This window comes from Anoplopoma fimbria, chromosome 15, assembly GCF_027596085.1.
Source record: "Anoplopoma fimbria isolate UVic2021 breed Golden Eagle Sablefish chromosome 15, Afim_UVic_2022, whole genome shotgun sequence".
Lineage (NCBI taxonomy): Eukaryota > Metazoa > Chordata > Actinopteri > Perciformes > Anoplopomatidae > Anoplopoma > Anoplopoma fimbria.
Window position 1 is genome coordinate 12,306,816 of NC_072463.1, and position 16,329 is coordinate 12,323,144.

The 16,329-nt window shown below is 42.0% G+C and overlaps 1 protein-coding gene across 3 annotated transcripts in view; it reads right to left on the reverse strand.

Annotated features, from left to right (window-relative positions):
• Nucleotides 1–16,329, reverse strand: part of ccdc88c (coiled-coil domain containing 88C) — a 48,416-nt gene that overhangs the window by 8,462 nt on the left and 23,625 nt on the right. Inside the window, exons 10-29 of one of the 3 annotated variants that reach the window (XM_054613430.1) lie at nucleotides 15,557–15,715; nucleotides 15,216–15,362; nucleotides 14,831–14,981; nucleotides 14,551–14,732; nucleotides 14,323–14,460; nucleotides 13,861–14,145; nucleotides 12,944–13,741; nucleotides 12,037–12,164; nucleotides 11,765–11,906; nucleotides 11,564–11,674; nucleotides 11,091–11,252; nucleotides 10,687–10,964; nucleotides 8,334–8,477; nucleotides 7,231–7,417; nucleotides 6,904–7,049; nucleotides 5,975–6,064; nucleotides 5,557–5,861; nucleotides 2,213–2,302; nucleotides 1,749–1,853; nucleotides 1,517–1,654 (exon numbers count right to left, since the gene is read on the reverse strand). In XM_054613430.1, coding sequence (XP_054469405.1) covers nucleotides 1,517–1,654; nucleotides 1,749–1,853; nucleotides 2,213–2,302; nucleotides 5,557–5,861; nucleotides 5,975–6,064; nucleotides 6,904–7,049; nucleotides 7,231–7,417; nucleotides 8,334–8,477; nucleotides 10,687–10,964; nucleotides 11,091–11,252; nucleotides 11,564–11,674; nucleotides 11,765–11,906; nucleotides 12,037–12,164; nucleotides 12,944–13,741; nucleotides 13,861–14,145; nucleotides 14,323–14,460; nucleotides 14,551–14,732; nucleotides 14,831–14,981; nucleotides 15,216–15,362; nucleotides 15,557–15,715 — 3,886 coding nt within the window. Of the gene's footprint in view, nucleotides 1–1,516; nucleotides 1,655–1,748; nucleotides 1,854–2,212; nucleotides 2,303–3,653; nucleotides 4,068–5,556; nucleotides 5,862–5,974; nucleotides 6,065–6,903; nucleotides 7,050–7,230; nucleotides 7,418–8,333; nucleotides 8,478–10,686; nucleotides 10,965–11,090; nucleotides 11,253–11,563; nucleotides 11,907–12,036; nucleotides 12,165–12,943; nucleotides 13,742–13,860; nucleotides 14,146–14,322; nucleotides 14,461–14,550; nucleotides 14,733–14,830; nucleotides 14,982–15,215; nucleotides 15,363–15,556; nucleotides 15,716–16,329 lie in introns of those variants that run through there. The other 2 variants (XM_054613429.1, XM_054613432.1) reach the window with 2 other exon arrangements.

Sequence of the window (16,329 nt, forward strand, 5' to 3'; positions counted from 1 at the left end):
AATGACCTGGCTCTACTCTCTTTTTAATTTACTACTAGGCACTTCCATACATACATATGGAGTTCCCTGAAACCATCCTCTACTAACACATCCAATGGTAAAAGGGCCACTGTGTAAGATTTAGAAGGAACTATGGGCAGAAATGGCAATATAATATATGTTTTCATCACTTTATAATCACCTGAAACTAATAATTGTTGTGTTTTCATTAGCTTAGAATGAGTCATTCACATCTACATAGGGAGCAGGTCCTCTTAGAGTCCACCATGTTGCATTGTCATGTTTCTACAGTAGCCCAGAATTGACAAACCAAACACTAGCTCCAATGAGAGTTCTAGTTTTTACGTCACCGAAAGGCCAACTTAGTTCTCATGCATATATATATATATATATATATATATATATATATATATATATATATATATATATATATATATATATATATATATATATATATATATATAGATGCAACGGAAATTACTTTGATACATTGGAATTACTACAGAATGGAATGGAATGGAATCCAAATTATAAATATCTTATCCATTGAAAGAGAATATGGAACAGGATTTGTTACATCAGGTAGTAATGATCACCGGCTAATACAAAATGATACACAAATATTATCTATCAACAAGGTAATGCTGTTGGCTGCAGATGATCAAAGCCCAATATGTTTTCTATGTAACCTAAAGACGTTTGGTGTTTTTTGAGTTTACTTCAGTTTAACAGTTTTGGAGGAAAGTTATTGACACAGAATCTGATATCAATGGGGTTCAGATACAGTGCCTCCTACACATTATATTACTGAATAATGATTCTACTCTTAATATATTGTAGAAAGGGTTTATTACAAGATGGATGACTTCACATAATCAGTCAATAAGTCTATGGATATCTTTCTATCAGTTCTTAGAACTGTCAATGCATCTGAAAACAAGCTAAAAAGGAACTTAAAATGACTGATCTTGTGATATCCTCAATGTAAAATATGATTGTAGCTGTATGTTTATTTTGATATGAGGAAGTGTGAGTTTGAGGGTTCACACGTCTTGCCTAATGTACAATGACTATGACTATGGCTATATTAATATGCGTGTGAATAAATGAGCTTTAATATCTGTGAAACGGAGGGCCAATGGAGTGGCTCATTGCTCCTCTCTCTTCTTTTGTACTTAAGTTTGTATAATGAATAAAAAAGCTGGTAACAAAAAAAGATCACATGAATAAAAAACATCAAATTCAAATGGGTAATTTCAACAACAACACATTATCAGGAAGAGACGCCTTTTGCTACTGTTAGATAGTTAACGTTGCCTCGGTTGGAGTGACATAAAATAGTTTGGTTTTCCTAAAACCAAAAAGTGATGTGGGAGACATCCCAGGACGACCCGATCTACCACTTAGCCACAATCGCCCACTATGTGTGTGTGTGTGTGTGTGTGTGTGTGTGTGTGTGTGTGTGTGTGTGTGTGTGTGTGTGTGTGTGTGTGTGTGTGTGTGTGTGTGTGTGTACCTCTGCCGTTGACAGGAGAGTTGGAGCTGGAGGTGTTGTGGCTGAAGTCTGCCGACCCTGGGCGACCTCCCGTGTTGCCATGTTGACCAAACATAGAGTCAGAGGAGTTGTGGCGGGAGTCTTCATCAAAGAATAGACCTGTAAATGATTACGCACCATTACAAAACAAATGCACACGCCTGCTAACTCCTGCATAAGGGTTATTAATATTGGTACTAATAGTGTGGCTTACCTTTGGCCCTGCGGCCGAGGCCTTGTCCCAGTCTGGAGCTGTTAGTTAGGCTCAATGAGGGTGACTGATGGCTGGGAGTAGAGCTCAGAGCTCTATGGGTCTGACCTGGGGGAAGGAAACTCAGAGAGGTTAGTCTGCTGAGGCAAACCAATGCATTATGGTAGAATAATTCATTCATATTATTCTGAAAAGCAGGCTATCTATCACCTTTTGTAATATTATACATTATTATATGCTGCATTAATATAAACAATAATACTATACATATATCTCCTTTTACCTGAAATTTCAAAGCATTTCTGAAAGCCACAAGTATTGGTAAAAGGATGCGGTTTTAGGACAAATTACATGTTGCTTAATTCTCTTCCCCTTCCTTTTCAGTGATTCAATTTAGGTTTTCATGCAAGAAGGATAAGACCAAATAGCCACTGGCTTACATCATTAAACATCGACATGTTGGTTACCTTGTCCGTGTCCGTTCTCTCCATTGACGCTCTCACTGCTGCCTCCTGGAGTACTGCTGCGGTAAACACCGCGGCCCCTGTCAGTCAAACCTGCAGACCAAATCGCAGTGTTGTAAGGAACCGTTCTAGACCTGCACGCCATAATATGACCATGAGCTGTGTGGTGTGCGTCACATACAGTAGCAAGAAAGCCAAGCAAGACATCAATGTGCACTCCGATTTCTGTTATTATTCAATGAGTTCTCACTCTATTTAGCCTTTTTAACTGGATATTTCTAACCAACGCAAGGGACACTGACATCACTGGATGTAACATACAACACTAACTCTTTGGCATTTTGCTCTCATCGTTCTTTTGGACACTTTTCAACAGTAACAATATCAATATGGCATTTTTTGCCAAAGTGAGGGATTCCATGCTGTCTTAGTTATTGTGAATGAGTTCCTCTTTATCAGACTTAAAGTGAAACTATGTGACTTTTGCTGAACAACCGTCACTGTGTCCATGAGTGGATATTACAGTATAATAGTACGTTGAAATTCCAAGTAATACATCTATGATGCCCATCTACTGCATCATAAACATCCTTAGAATGTGGTATATAATCTGCTAAAAGCAGCACTGTATAGAATGAAACATTTTACACTGACCAGTAATTAAGAATAGTATGATACTTTTATGACTTTACAAATTATTATACTTATACAGTATTTATAAAATGCTTTATAATGTGTTATGAATATGTTATAAAGCAATATGAATATTTATGAATGATTATAACTACAATGTGTGTGTGTGTGTGTTAAATTGCTTGTGAATCTGACTATCCATTCCTAAGAGGAAGACAGTATTATTTTGTCATTTAAAAAAGACATAGTCTCACTTTAAGCTGATATGGTGTCTTGATTCTTATTTTAGCTGCTTTAAAGACTCTGATATTAGCATAAAAAGATTGGTGTTAAAAACCCATATAGGCTTCTGCTGCTTAAAAAGCTCATTTCAGAAAGAGGATGGACAGACAAAGGGTTAAAGCAAATAGACAGGCAGAGGGAAAAGTTGAAAGAGGAGGAGGTGCTAGGTGACGGAGTTTGCAGCAGTATGGGTGCTGTGGAGCTTCGTGAAGCCAACAGATCTATCTTTAAGCTCACAGCTCAGACCAGTCTGAGATGAGATCTGAAATCCATCTTCACCAAGACACCAGATTAAAACCATTAAGTGAGCAGAAGGCACACTAACACGCACAAACATCATTCACAGAGATACTTATCAAAAAGGAAACGTCTCTTCAAGGACATGCAGACTTATGCGGACGGGCGGGCGTGCCTGGCGTGCTGGGAAGCATGGAGCGCACACGTTCTCACGCACACATAAAAACAGCTGCACGTGTGTGCTTAGTACTTACTAGTAAGGCCGGCTGGCTCACACCTGCAACGTGCACCTTTTTGTGTGTGTTTTGAATGTTTATCTGTAGGTTTGAGGATTGTGACTACATTAGTGTTCATGAAGTGCATGTGTGTATGATATGTGCATTATTGTGTGAAGTACTGAGAGTCACAGTGATGAGTGTTGCTGAGGAGTCTGACAGGGAGATGGCAGTGATGATGCTGATGATGATGATGATGATGATGTGTATGGTTAAAAAGGGGGAGGAGGGGGGATATTAGAATACTCCATTGGGTGAGTTTGGCTGGCTAGTGAAGACGTCAGGTGTGATGTCAGTGGAAGACCATAATCGCAGTCTTCTGGTGAGAGAGAGGGAGGAACGGGAGGAGGACGAGGTGGATGGGGGGGAGGGTAAGAGTTTCTCTTGACTTTTACTGCGGAAGAAACTGAAGCGTTTTGGGGTGGGGGGAGCTGAGATGGAGAGAGTCGAGAGAGAGATAAGAGGGAGAGATGAGAGAAACGTAAAGAAAATTATGAAATAATGACAGTGAGTAATTCAAAGGAAACAGTTGATTAAGAGTTATTGACAGAATGCTAAATAATAGTAATCATGCAAGAAAATCCATGAGAATAAAACAAGAAAACAGTAAAACCATGCATTAGACTCAAGAAGAATGACCTTAATTCACTCTGAATGCAAAAAAAAAGCTTGCTGTAAGAATATGTTGGGGAGTCATTTCTGCAGACAAACAGGACATATGTAGGTTAAGATTTACTGTTTATGTTTCAACTTATTTAATATGACAACATCCACTTGCCGGTGGAATTAAATTTAAAAAGCCACAGAGTGAATTGAGCTCAGCCATGTGTAGAACTCCACTTAAGAGTAGAGCTCTAAAAAAAACGTGGAAATAGAAACATAAACAAAGTTTGGACCATGCATTAGAACCCACGTCTATTATTAGGACAGAAAGTTGAAAAGTATGCGTAGCTGTGAAGTGGCCCCCTACCTTTTGGTGTGTGTGTAAATACAAAGCAAAGTCTACTCGGGACCCCTTGTCACCAGCGGGACTAAAGATGTGGGTATAGAGAATACCGTTTATCTGTAATATTTTCATCTGCTTTGATCATTTCATAGTTGTTAGATGTTGTTGAATTTTTGGTAGTTTAAAAGTGATTTACCCTTATTAGAATGTTTCACATTCTAATAAGGGTAAATTCAGATAATAATAGTAACTCAAATGCTTGATAGTCCGTCATCTATTTTTCTTTCTTAGCACCAACAGTTACTTTGAATAGCACTTCCCTCTAAAAAGTATAGAGTATTACAAAGATACAAAGGTCCTGACACTTTTTGTTTACAATTGACTGAATCGAACAAGTTTGTTTGTTTATTAATAAAAAATAATAACAGTTCTAAAGTTTCATGAAGCACCTGGAAGTGTAAAATATAATGATACATTACCAATTCCCAAAAAGTTTGGAAAGAATCCAGTAGAAACATAGTTTGGAACGTTCCATAATACCTCTGTGTGCGATTAAAATGATACTGTATACGCAGTCTTGTTAATATGGAAACACGTAGAGAACAGATGGACAGTGGATGTTAATAGATGTGAGAAACGGGGCAGTGATATAACGTGGTGGTCAACAGCGCTCTCTACAGGAGAAGATAGGGAGGTGCGCCTGATCAGAAGTCACCATGTTCCATCAGCTTTGAGGTTTTGGAACCAAAATATGAGCAAAATGTTCTTGATATATGCTGATTGTGCATTTCAAATGAAAACACTTCAAAAAGTTTTCCACTCAAGTTTTTTAAAGATGACATCATTGACGTGAATTGCTCCTCCGATGTCAATATTAATATTGTGATCTTTGACAGGGTGAACTTGTCATGGGTCTGAGCTGAAAAAGATATAATGAATAGTGTATGAAGACAGGTGTGTGTGAGTGTGTTTACCTCGGCCAATGGGCGTGAGCGCTGGACTCTGGGGTCCCAGGCTGGGGCTGCTGGTGTGGTTGTTATGGTTACTGTGGGCATGGCCGCTGTCCTGAGTGTCACTTGCTGTGCGCTGGGGAACAGGGGGTGGAGTTTCAGGGGGGAGGAAGGGAGGTGGGGAGGGCAGCGGGATGTCTGGGGCGGTCTTCACTCTCTCCCTCTCTTTGCCTCCCTCCTTGTCTCGGTCGGCCCCTCTCTCCCTGCTGCTCTCCTTTCGGGGTTTAATCAGTTTGGCTAAAGCTTTGGCTCCGGCCCACTGACTCCTCCTGAGGAGACACAACAACGTTAACCCGTTACACGGGGCTGGTTCCACACTGAACACTGCACACAGCTATTCCATTTATTCTGTGAAAATGAAAAGTGTCCATAGAAGCATTACTTTTTAGGTGTGGGGTCGTAGAACTTGTACTGGTCCATGATCTTCTCCTCTAGTTTCTCTTTCTGGCGACGGAGAGCGTTCAACTTATCACTACATGGAAAACAAATAAAACACAAACACGTTGTAATCTGTTATTCATGGTCATGGTACACTTTAGTATATCTCATTTTTACAGACACTCAGTGGACATTTCAATACATGACAGTTATTACTGAATTTATCCGCTGTTTCATTCCTATACGTTAAGATCGTTCACATGACTTAGGTCATGTGATTCAAACCAGGAATATGTATTCTACGTGTAGCAGGACTTCCAGTCGGCGGTTTGGCCATCGCCATCTTGGCTTTTTGCAAGATGGTGAACTGATGTGACCATATTTGGTCTGCAGGCTACTGTCGTAGAGACACCATGGCACCTGGTAGCGACCAGACAATCACAATGTAGCTTACCCTGTTTTATGGTCTATTTGACCCTTAATAGGAGGTTTAAGGTTCTTCTGCATTGGCTGCACTTTCCAGAACCCATTTGCCACCTGGTTCCAATACCAATACTAACATACTATTTAGTATGCCAGAAAAAAACATTAAGTATGTCTCAATACATAGTATGTAGTGTTGGCGAGATGAGGCTCTATGAAACAATGGAGCTTTCCAGCAAATTGGTTTGCAAAAGGGTTCATTTCTTTTGGCTTCATGTGCACACAAAACCACAGATGAGACAATCCTTCCATGTAATTTGTCATACAGGCTATTCATGTTTACAGGTTCAACATACAAGTTCACACGTGTCATTCAAAAAAAGAAAAAGTGACTCTGGATAATTCCACGTTAGTGCAGGTGTCTGCTCTATAGTTACATGTAGAGTCCGTTTACTAGTGATTTGGTGTTTATGGTGCACAGTTTGTGTTGCAGGTGCTGCGTGCAGTTACATGTATAGTTTCTGCTCCTGGTGATACAGCTCCTTGCTCTCCATGCTCCTCTCTAGTAGACTGTGATTCTGCTGACTCAGCAGGTTGATCTGACTCAGGAGGTGGTGGTTCTCCTCTTCCAGATTCCCTTTCAGTCGGCTCAAAAGCTAAAACACACAGAGACGCGCGCACACGCACACGCACACACACACACACACACACACACACGTCAGGTCAGGTCAGAAAAGTAAAAGAGAGAAGGTGATGGTGATCCCTCTGCTGTGCTTCAGGACACGTGTCACTTATTTCACCCCGCTGGCCGGTGGTAAAGAAAAAGGTCCAGCTCACCTCACAGTGGTTGTCCAGTTTGGTCATGGTTAGATCCAGGCCCTGGTGTTGCTCCTTTAGCGAATCGTATTGCGACATCCATCGTCTCTCTTCCAGCTGGGCGGAGCTTAATGAGCTCTTGAGCTCATTCATGCGCTGCTGCAGCCCCTCACATTGATCTGACTGCTGTGACTGGCTCTCTGTTAACCTAGAAGGAGGAGGCAAGAGAGAAAGAATAACTACATGAGGAATTTGGAGGGATCAACTGGAATTTGTAGCTGACTGTGCACCCAGGTTCTGCCTCTGACCTAAGCTAGTTTTGATGCTTGAAGTGGGGTTGTATGAGCAACCTACTACTGTCATTAAAACATAATAAAGACACCTTAGAGAAGGCCCATCGAAAAAATGATCTACATCAGTATGAGTGTATGCCATGTTTAGAATATTTTCAGTGCTTTACCTTGCGGTCAGCCGTTTCCGGCGGAACATCTATGCTCTCGCCAAAGACGCCTGACTCCATTTTTAAAAAACAACATTATTTTACCTTGCAGAACACGGGGGTTGCTGGTCTACTGTTCCCTTAATCTGTTAAATTGTTTGTGATTTTGTTGAATAAAAAGAAAAATGTAATTAAAATGAATAAAATAACACAAACAAAATAACTCATCGAGGCAGTGTTGGACCAGCAACCCCTGTTTTCTGCAAGATTGAATTTCTGTTTTTTTCCAATGGAGCATGGTGATTTAATATAATTGCCTGTGTTCTCCATCTGAAACATAGACTGTATAGCTGTCAAATAGACCCGGCAAAAACATTCCAGATAGAGTTTACACTTAAACGGACATTGACTTTTTTAGGCGTCTACAATAGGTCCTGTCCTCGTCCACAGCAGTACTTTGCTTTGCTCCTGTGCTGATACTCCAGTAGGTTTCTACAAACTGGTGGCTTGCTGACCACCATCTACTGCAGGTAATACTTTAGGTAATACACTGACTATGGATAAGTACCTCATACAACCCCACTTCAAAACATCCAAAGTGTCTCTTTAACTACACAATGACACTGTACCTGAACCTAACCCTTTAAAAGCGTATACCTTAAGAAAACAAATGCTGACACAGTACCTGTCCACTTCAGTTTTGAGCTGTAGATTCTCTTGCTGTAGAAGCCGATTCTTCTGGATCTCCTGGTTCAGTTCCTCCTTCTCTTTACGACCGTGCCCCTCCTGCTCCTCGTATTTCTCCTTCTGCTGCAGCAAATTACAATACCTGCAGACGAACATGACATTGTCTGCGTTTACAACTTGAGCATGGTCATGTTTGGTTAACATTCACATTTGGTACCATGTAGCTGAGTATGGTGTCTACTTTCTCTACCTGTGATGCCCACAGACACAGATTTCCCAAATACAAATATGGTAAAAATAAATGACATGGTGAGCAGGGACGCATCAATCTTATGTTTCTTTAAAAATGTGAGGATGTTGGTTAAATATCAGTTACTGAGGACCTGCCAACATTAACATGAGGAGATCGCTAAACTGAACAAACAGAGCTTCCATTTCATTGGCTAGTTGAACACGTTACCGTGGTGGGGCCAAGGCTGGTAAACAAGTTCAGAGTCTTCTCATGTTAACACATAGTGTAGTCAAGCATATGTACCAATAAATAATATTAATCTACAGTCAATTCCACGGCCATTCTTTCATTAAGATTTGTACTTTGAGAACCATTTCTGCAACCTTTCCAAAGGTAATGGGCAATGTTCGTTCTCTGTGTAAGCTGTGACGTCTGTACTTGTTCCATGCTGTTGGATATTGAAATGTCCTGAGCTGATTTTTGCTTTCAGTAACAGGGCCAGTCCGTGTATACATTAATGGAACGTTGTTGGCTAAAACGAAGCATATCTTTTATCTTTTTGGGACGTCTTCTCTACAGCCGATCGCATCACGTAAATTTCAGCCAATTTTACATTTCCTAAATATCCTATCAATAACTTAAACGGTCCCTATTATGCTATTTTCTGGATGCATATTTTTATCTCAAGTTACAGTTACAACATGTTTGCATGCGTTAATGATCATAATCCGCCTTGTTTTTCTCATCCTGGCTGTCGTGCAGCACCTCTTCTCACCCTCTCTCTGAAATGCTCCGTTGTAGCGCTTGCTCCTCCCTCCAGAGGGAGGATTGGTCAGCTAGCCCGCTCTGTTGTGATTGGTCAACGTTTCAAATTTCAAAAAACTCTTCCTCCAGAGAATGACAAATAAACGACAGGTCACAGAAGGGATTCGATCCCGGGCCTCCTGGGTAAGAGACTGCTTTCATAACCAATACACCATGGTAGATGTGAACTTCCATTCCGTCTCTCTTTTGTTGTTTGAGGGCCAAACTAGCCGGAGAGTTTTAGGTAACTTCTGTGACCTCATAAAGTTACAGAAGTGAGAAGGAGAGAATTCAATGGACTCGTTTCAGGCAGCTCTGGAGCAGTGATTCTGAGGGGGAGGGTAACTTCTTTCAGGCGTGGACTTCAGGTTTTACACTCTACAGACCTTTTACATGTAAAAAAATATATATAACACACTAAAGGAGAGGGAAAAAGTGGAAAAGCATAATAGGGCCACTTTAAGCTTAAAAACTTACGATTTTGAACCAGGCCATTCAGTATTTGGATCATCTAGCTTGTGGTTATTGTGGCGTGTCTGATGAAATAGGCTCGAGCTGTTTTTTTTAATGTGGTAGATCCAACTTAAAATCAACATTTAGGTAAATAAGAGTATGGGATCAGTATCAGGGCCCACAAAACTCCGGGAAATCCCTGGTTTGGTCTTACAGTGATTTAAAAAGAAATAAAAATGAAAACCATGAAAACCAAATAGAACACATAACTACAGCATCTTGTATGAGTTGAGGGTCGGGCTGTGGTTAAATTGTGTTGGTTGATGTCCCCGTAACTGATCAATAATACTGTGTGACCTACGGCCTCTGGTCGTGGTAAAACATGATGTATGTGTGTACAAGTCAATAAACAACAATCCAACTTGACTGAGAACTGAGAACATTCAATGTGTGCATATGTGTGACACCATGTATCGGTTTATATTCTGTTTACAGAGCTCAAGTGACGTTTTGTTACATTTAGTTACATTGGTCAGTCCTTAATTCACTACAGCTGTATCACAACTACAGTAAAGCTACGAGACAGGCCAACTATAGTTCTGATCTAAATAAAGATTTATATTTACTATCGTATGTCTGTTGTTTAGAGAATCAATGGTGCCTGTTGGGTACCATATATTTCTCTGCAAGCTTACAACCTCTTTCCCTCTAACATTTTTTAATAAGCAGTAGCACAGCTTCTCCACTGAAGTCACAGTGACATGAAAAATATTGATCTACCAAGTTCTAATACTGTGCTCCGTGTTTCCTCCTGTTTATGCTTAATATGTGTTTGAATTTTTTTTTTTTTGTCATCACTTACTTGCTGTGCAGCGTCCTGCTCTCGCCCTCCACCGACCTCAGCTTGCCCTTCAGCGCGGCGTGCTGACTGATGAGCTGCTCGTACTCGTGCGCTTGCCTCTCGTGAACGCTCAGCAGGCGCTCGTGGTCGCTGAGCACGCTCTCTCTGGCTCGCCACGCCTCCTCGCGCTGCCTCTGCCACGTCTCCACCTCCGACTCCAAGGCGGTGACTTGGCCCTGTAGCACGGCATTCTGGGCCATGAGAGAGGCACTCTGGGAGGCGAGCGTGGAGTTCTCCACCTGAGACACAGAGACATCCATTAGAACAAAAAAACATCTTCTGGAGAAAAGTTCAAATGATGTTCCTGCCAACGTCTTAGCTCAGTTTTACAAAATCACTATGTGACCAAACTGGACATAGTGTACCTGTAGTTTTGCAGTCTGTGTATGTAAGGCTGAATTCTGCTCCTGCAGGGTGGTGGCGTGTCGCTGCAGCCCCAACATCTGGTTGTTAAGAGACGTGTTCTGGTTCTCCATCTGTTTGAGCTGCCCTTTGAGTAGGCTGCTCTCCATCTGCAGGGATGAGTTCTAGAAAACGTGATGACACCAGAACAATTAATAACTCAGCCTACGAAGAAAGAAAATCTAAATGGTCATTCTAAAATAAAGGAGGCACATCAAGTAATTCCTAATGGTCCAATAATTAAACAGATAACATTAAATATGCTCATTAATTGCGTGAAAAAGGTGAATTACGAAATAATTAATTAAAGAAAAATAAACATATAAAAATAATATTAAATATGTTACATAAAATATGGATATGCACAAAGAAACTGAATAAGTTGTAAAGAAAAATATATGTGATAGAAACAGTAAAAAATAAAGAAAAATCGTACATTCTTTTCTACATCAATGAGATGATCTTTGATCCGGAGCAGTTCAGCAGTGGCTGACCCTGGACCCCGGTCACCTCCTGAGCACTGCTGGGAGTTGTGGTTCTCTTCACCCTGTAAAAAAAATAAATTGTAACACATCTGCAAAAAACAACACCTCATACTCTGGAGATTGTTAGTAAGAGTTTGTGTGCATATGCTTACGGTGGCTAGCTTAGAACTTAGCGTAGTGTTCAGTGTTTTGCTCTCTTCCAGTTTCCTTTCCAGACAGGAGATTTTGTCCTCTTTAAGCTTCATCGTCTGCTGGACAGTTTCCTCGAGCCGAGACTCCAGCAGCCTGTACCTGCTGCCGTGTGCACCAAAGAAATCCGTCGATCAACTTCCCATCCGACATTCATTTTTACACGTGAAATCATCTCAATCTGATCAGCAACCCTAGCATGTGAAAGCGATAGCAGCGTATTAGGGCAGACTACCTGTCCTCCAGTGTGTGCTCCTGCTGTAGTAGCTTTTCTCTGTTCAGTCCGATCTTCTCCAGCTCTTGATTGAGTCTCTCCAACTCAACACTCTGCTGCTGAACGCTCAGCTTCTCGGACACCAGCTCCTGCACACATAAAGATACATGAGCCGCAGCTATGACACTCATACACATCAACATTTCCTAACAGAGGATACAACGCCCGTCAGGGTTAAAAACAATGCAAACTGGAGGTTAGTCTGAATGTTAGGCCAATACTGGAGCCGTTTCACATCAAACACAGTTTTCTATTCGAAGAATTAGCTTTTTTGATTTTGTGCGTTCTTCAAACTGTTTCACACCCCTGCTGAACGTGAGGGGGAACAATATTCAGATAGATCTTGATTTCAGCCGATTTCCACCTGTGGGAATGTATGTTTGACCAATGAAATCCTTTGTTCCAGGTGAAGTCATACATCCAGGAAGCTCATTTGGTTTCTAAACACCCAATGTCAGAGAAACACTGCAAAGACTACCTCAACAACCGTATAGAGGACGATATGTGACTTTAGATGCAGCTGGGACACGATGATGATGGTAATGTAGCTGATATCCACTTATATAATTGTTTGTCACGGAACAACACAATTCAAACTATTCTATTGAGACTGTGAGTTAATTCTGGACCTTGGAAACAGTAGTTTTCAAAACAGTATAACTACAAGGTCATTTTTTTTAGCTGTTCTGGAGCTTTTGATCACATGAGCGTCCTCAGCAGATGGTATTTGCCCAGGGGAAAAGAGTGTCCAATATTGTTTTACTTTGACAAAACCCACAAGTGAAGAATTTAAAGTTTGTTCATCTCTTGGTTCACTCTTTTAGCTCTATAAGAAATGAATCATTTCCAACAGACTTTGTCCTCTCACCTCTCTCAGAGTGGCCAGAGTCCTCTTGTCAATAGTGGCCTGTTTCTGCAGCTCCTTGTTCTCCCTCTCCAAGTCCTTGGCTTTGACCGACACTTCCCTCAGCCTATCCACTTCCTTAGTCAGAGTCACGCCCTCTTTCTTCACAGTGGCCAATCGCCTGTCTTTCTCCTCCAGCTCCGTCTCTTTCCCCTCAAGCAGCGTACTGATCCTCCAGCTCTCCTTCTCCAGGTGCTTCCTGCCCTTCTCTGACTGCTCCAAGTCCAGTTGGAGCTTCCTTCTCTCCTCTTCAACTTCCTCCCTCCTTCTCCGCTCGTCCTTCAGCTCTTCTACTTCCCTTCTCAGTTCCTCTTCTCTGGCCTGGGTGTCCTGCCTTTCTCTCTCCTCGTCTTCCCTCTCCTCTCTGCTCTTCTGCATTTCCTCCTCTAAGCGATGCTTCTCCTGGTTCAGGGCTGCCACGTTCAGCTCGAGCCTCTCTGCCCTCTTCTTTTCTCCTTGTGCCTCCTCTTGGGCCTCCTCCAGCCTCCTCTGCAGCTCCTGCATCTCTCTCTGTGCCTCTTTATGCTCCTCCTGGAGGGTGGCCAGGCAGGCGGATGAGGAGCGCAGGTTTTCCATGGAGCAGCGGAGGTCCAGGTTCTCCTTGGACAGCAGGCCGTTCTCTGCCTCGTGCTTCCCCAGTCGCTGCTGCTCCCGCTGGGCCTCCTCTGCCTCCCGCTTCAGCCTGTGCACCTCCTGCTCCAAGGAGGACATCTGCTTCTCTAGAGCCTCGGACCGCTCGCTGCATACACGCAGAGAGGCCACCTCGAAGCAAAATGGAGAAGTAGGTCGAATATAGTTACGTTTTGTATCAATTCAGTTCACTTTTAAGAATATATTATATATAAAATGAATATTAAAATATATATATTCTGTATTACTACCTCTCTGTTCAGGGCCTCCCTGCTCCTCTCCAGCCTCGCGGCCTCACGCTCCACCTCCTCACACCGCCCCGCCCTCTCCCTCAGCCTCTCTGCATCCTCACTGGCTAGTTTGAGTTGGGACTCTAAGCTGGCCAATCGGGAGCTGGTGTCGGTGATGCTCTGGTGCAGCAGGCGGTTCTCCGTTTCCACCTCGCGGACCCTCGCCTCGCTGTTGGACTGAGCACGCTCCTGAAGGGACGCCACGGCATCAGAGATGTGCTGCTTCTCGCTCTCCAACTCTGAGATCTGATTGGACAGGAGGAGTGGCATAAGGTTTGATGCAGTCTGGGATCTTATAATGAACGTTTACAAAGCCTTACCCAAGAGTGTGTGCGTGTGCGTGTGTGTGTGTGTGTGTGTGTGTGTGTGTGTGTGTGTGTGTGTGTGTGTGTGTGCGTGTGTGTGTGTGTGTGTGTTACCTACCTGTCTGTCCTTCTCAGCCCTCAGAGTATGCATATCTCTCTCCAGACTCTGTTTTTCCTTCAGTATTTCCTCTCCTAGAGACTCCATGTCCTGATTGGTCAGTCTCTCCTGGTCCAATAAACCCTGGAGACAGTCCATCTAACAAACACACAAGTTAAACGTACTGTAGGTATTAGTAATATGCAAATGAGTAACAAGTAATAGAAAATAATGTATGTGTCCTCCTACCTTCTTGCTGAGGCCTTGGTTTTCCCTGTCCAGTTCCTGGTTGTGGAGCTGCTGCTCCTGCAGGAGCTGGTTGTCCTCTTTCAGTCTCTCTATGGAGGTCTGAAGCTCCCGGTTCTCCTTCTCCAGCTTCAACACCCGACTGGAAACACACTCGTTCAGCTCATGGACCAGCGACTTACGAGCTGCGGTCGAGGAAAAGAATACTTTGGTTTGGACAAAATATAAAGAACAACATGTCCGGACACACACACTAAACTGGGTATCACAAAATATAACTTACTCTCTGTGTTAGTGTTGTCATGGTTCTTGCTCAGCTGCTCCAGCTCCCAGCCCAGATGAGCCGACTCGTTCATACTCTGTTTCTGTCCGATCTCCAGCAGCATGTTCTCCTCCACCAGCTCCTCCAACCGCCGACGTTCATTGTCTCTCTCCTGCAAAACACATATTATATCATATTCTTTATTATGGATGATAATAGGCATCATTTTGTCTATAATCTGGGTCTGGTAATGTGAAAAACTGCCTTATAAAACCATAGATCTATAAAAAAACCTTCTAAATATGTTTATGCCAAAGAGTCAGTTTCAGTTTCATGTGTAAAAGCCTTTACAATAGCGGATAAATGATATCATGATGAAATTGTTGATAATGGCATAGTGACATACCATCTCCAGGTCGTGTATTTTAGCTCGAAGTAACAGGTTGTCTTTCTCCAGCGTGTGCTGTTTATCACAGCGCCCCCTAGAGGCAGAGAGCTGCTCTTCCAACAGCACCTTCGTCTCTATGAGAGTCATGTTGTCCTCGCGAAGCTCCTGTATGACCACACACACACACACACACACACACATATACAAACAATGCTGATGTTTCTGAATGAAGTGTCCATGTAAATCATACAGTTACAAGTCATCCAGGTTTATTAACTGCAGCAGTAAATTAGCATTTTACATAACTCAACTGTGGAACATGTGAATGTATACCAATACTATCAAACATGAAAACAAACCTCCATTCTGGTCTTGTAGAAGTGAACATCATTGAGCTTCTCTTTACACCTGGTCAGTTCAGTCTCCAGTCGGTCGACCCGCGCTGCTCTCTCCCTCAGTGAGTCCACCTCGTCCCGGTACACCCGGACAGAGCGAGCCTCACAAGACAGGGACTGGTTCTGAGAAGAATGGCATAAAGACAGATCAGGTAACATACTGATATCTACCCTCTACCTTAAAAGGCAGAATAATTAGGAATTTCCTAAAAAAGGTGTAGACTCATACAAAAAGAATAATAATAATAATAATAACTATTTATATAGCACCTTTAAACAGAGTTTACAAAGTGCTTTGACAGACGAAGCAGCAAAAGCAAGGCAATAAAACAACAGAGAGCTCAACAATGAGGCCCAATGAGGTAAGAGTTAAACCCTAATATAACAGAACAATATTTAACACGTTAAAACCAATCAGTACGATAGAAATTAACTAACAAGAAAAAATTATAAAATACATTACAATTAAGTAATATAATTTAGCAAAACCAAAGCATTGAAGCGACGACATCACATAAAAGCCAGTCTGTAAAAATGGGTTTTAAGAAGTGATTCACTTATTGTATTCGTATTAGTTCGTTGCACTTATTGTTTTCGTAGTAATTTGCTTCTGCACTATACTTTTGCTCTGGTTTATGCTCTTAGATGCTTGTTTAAGAAAGGAGATGCACTTATGACTTCTGGTGACTAGTAGTTCTCTTGAATACCTATGTTGAATACACTGATTGTAAGTCGCT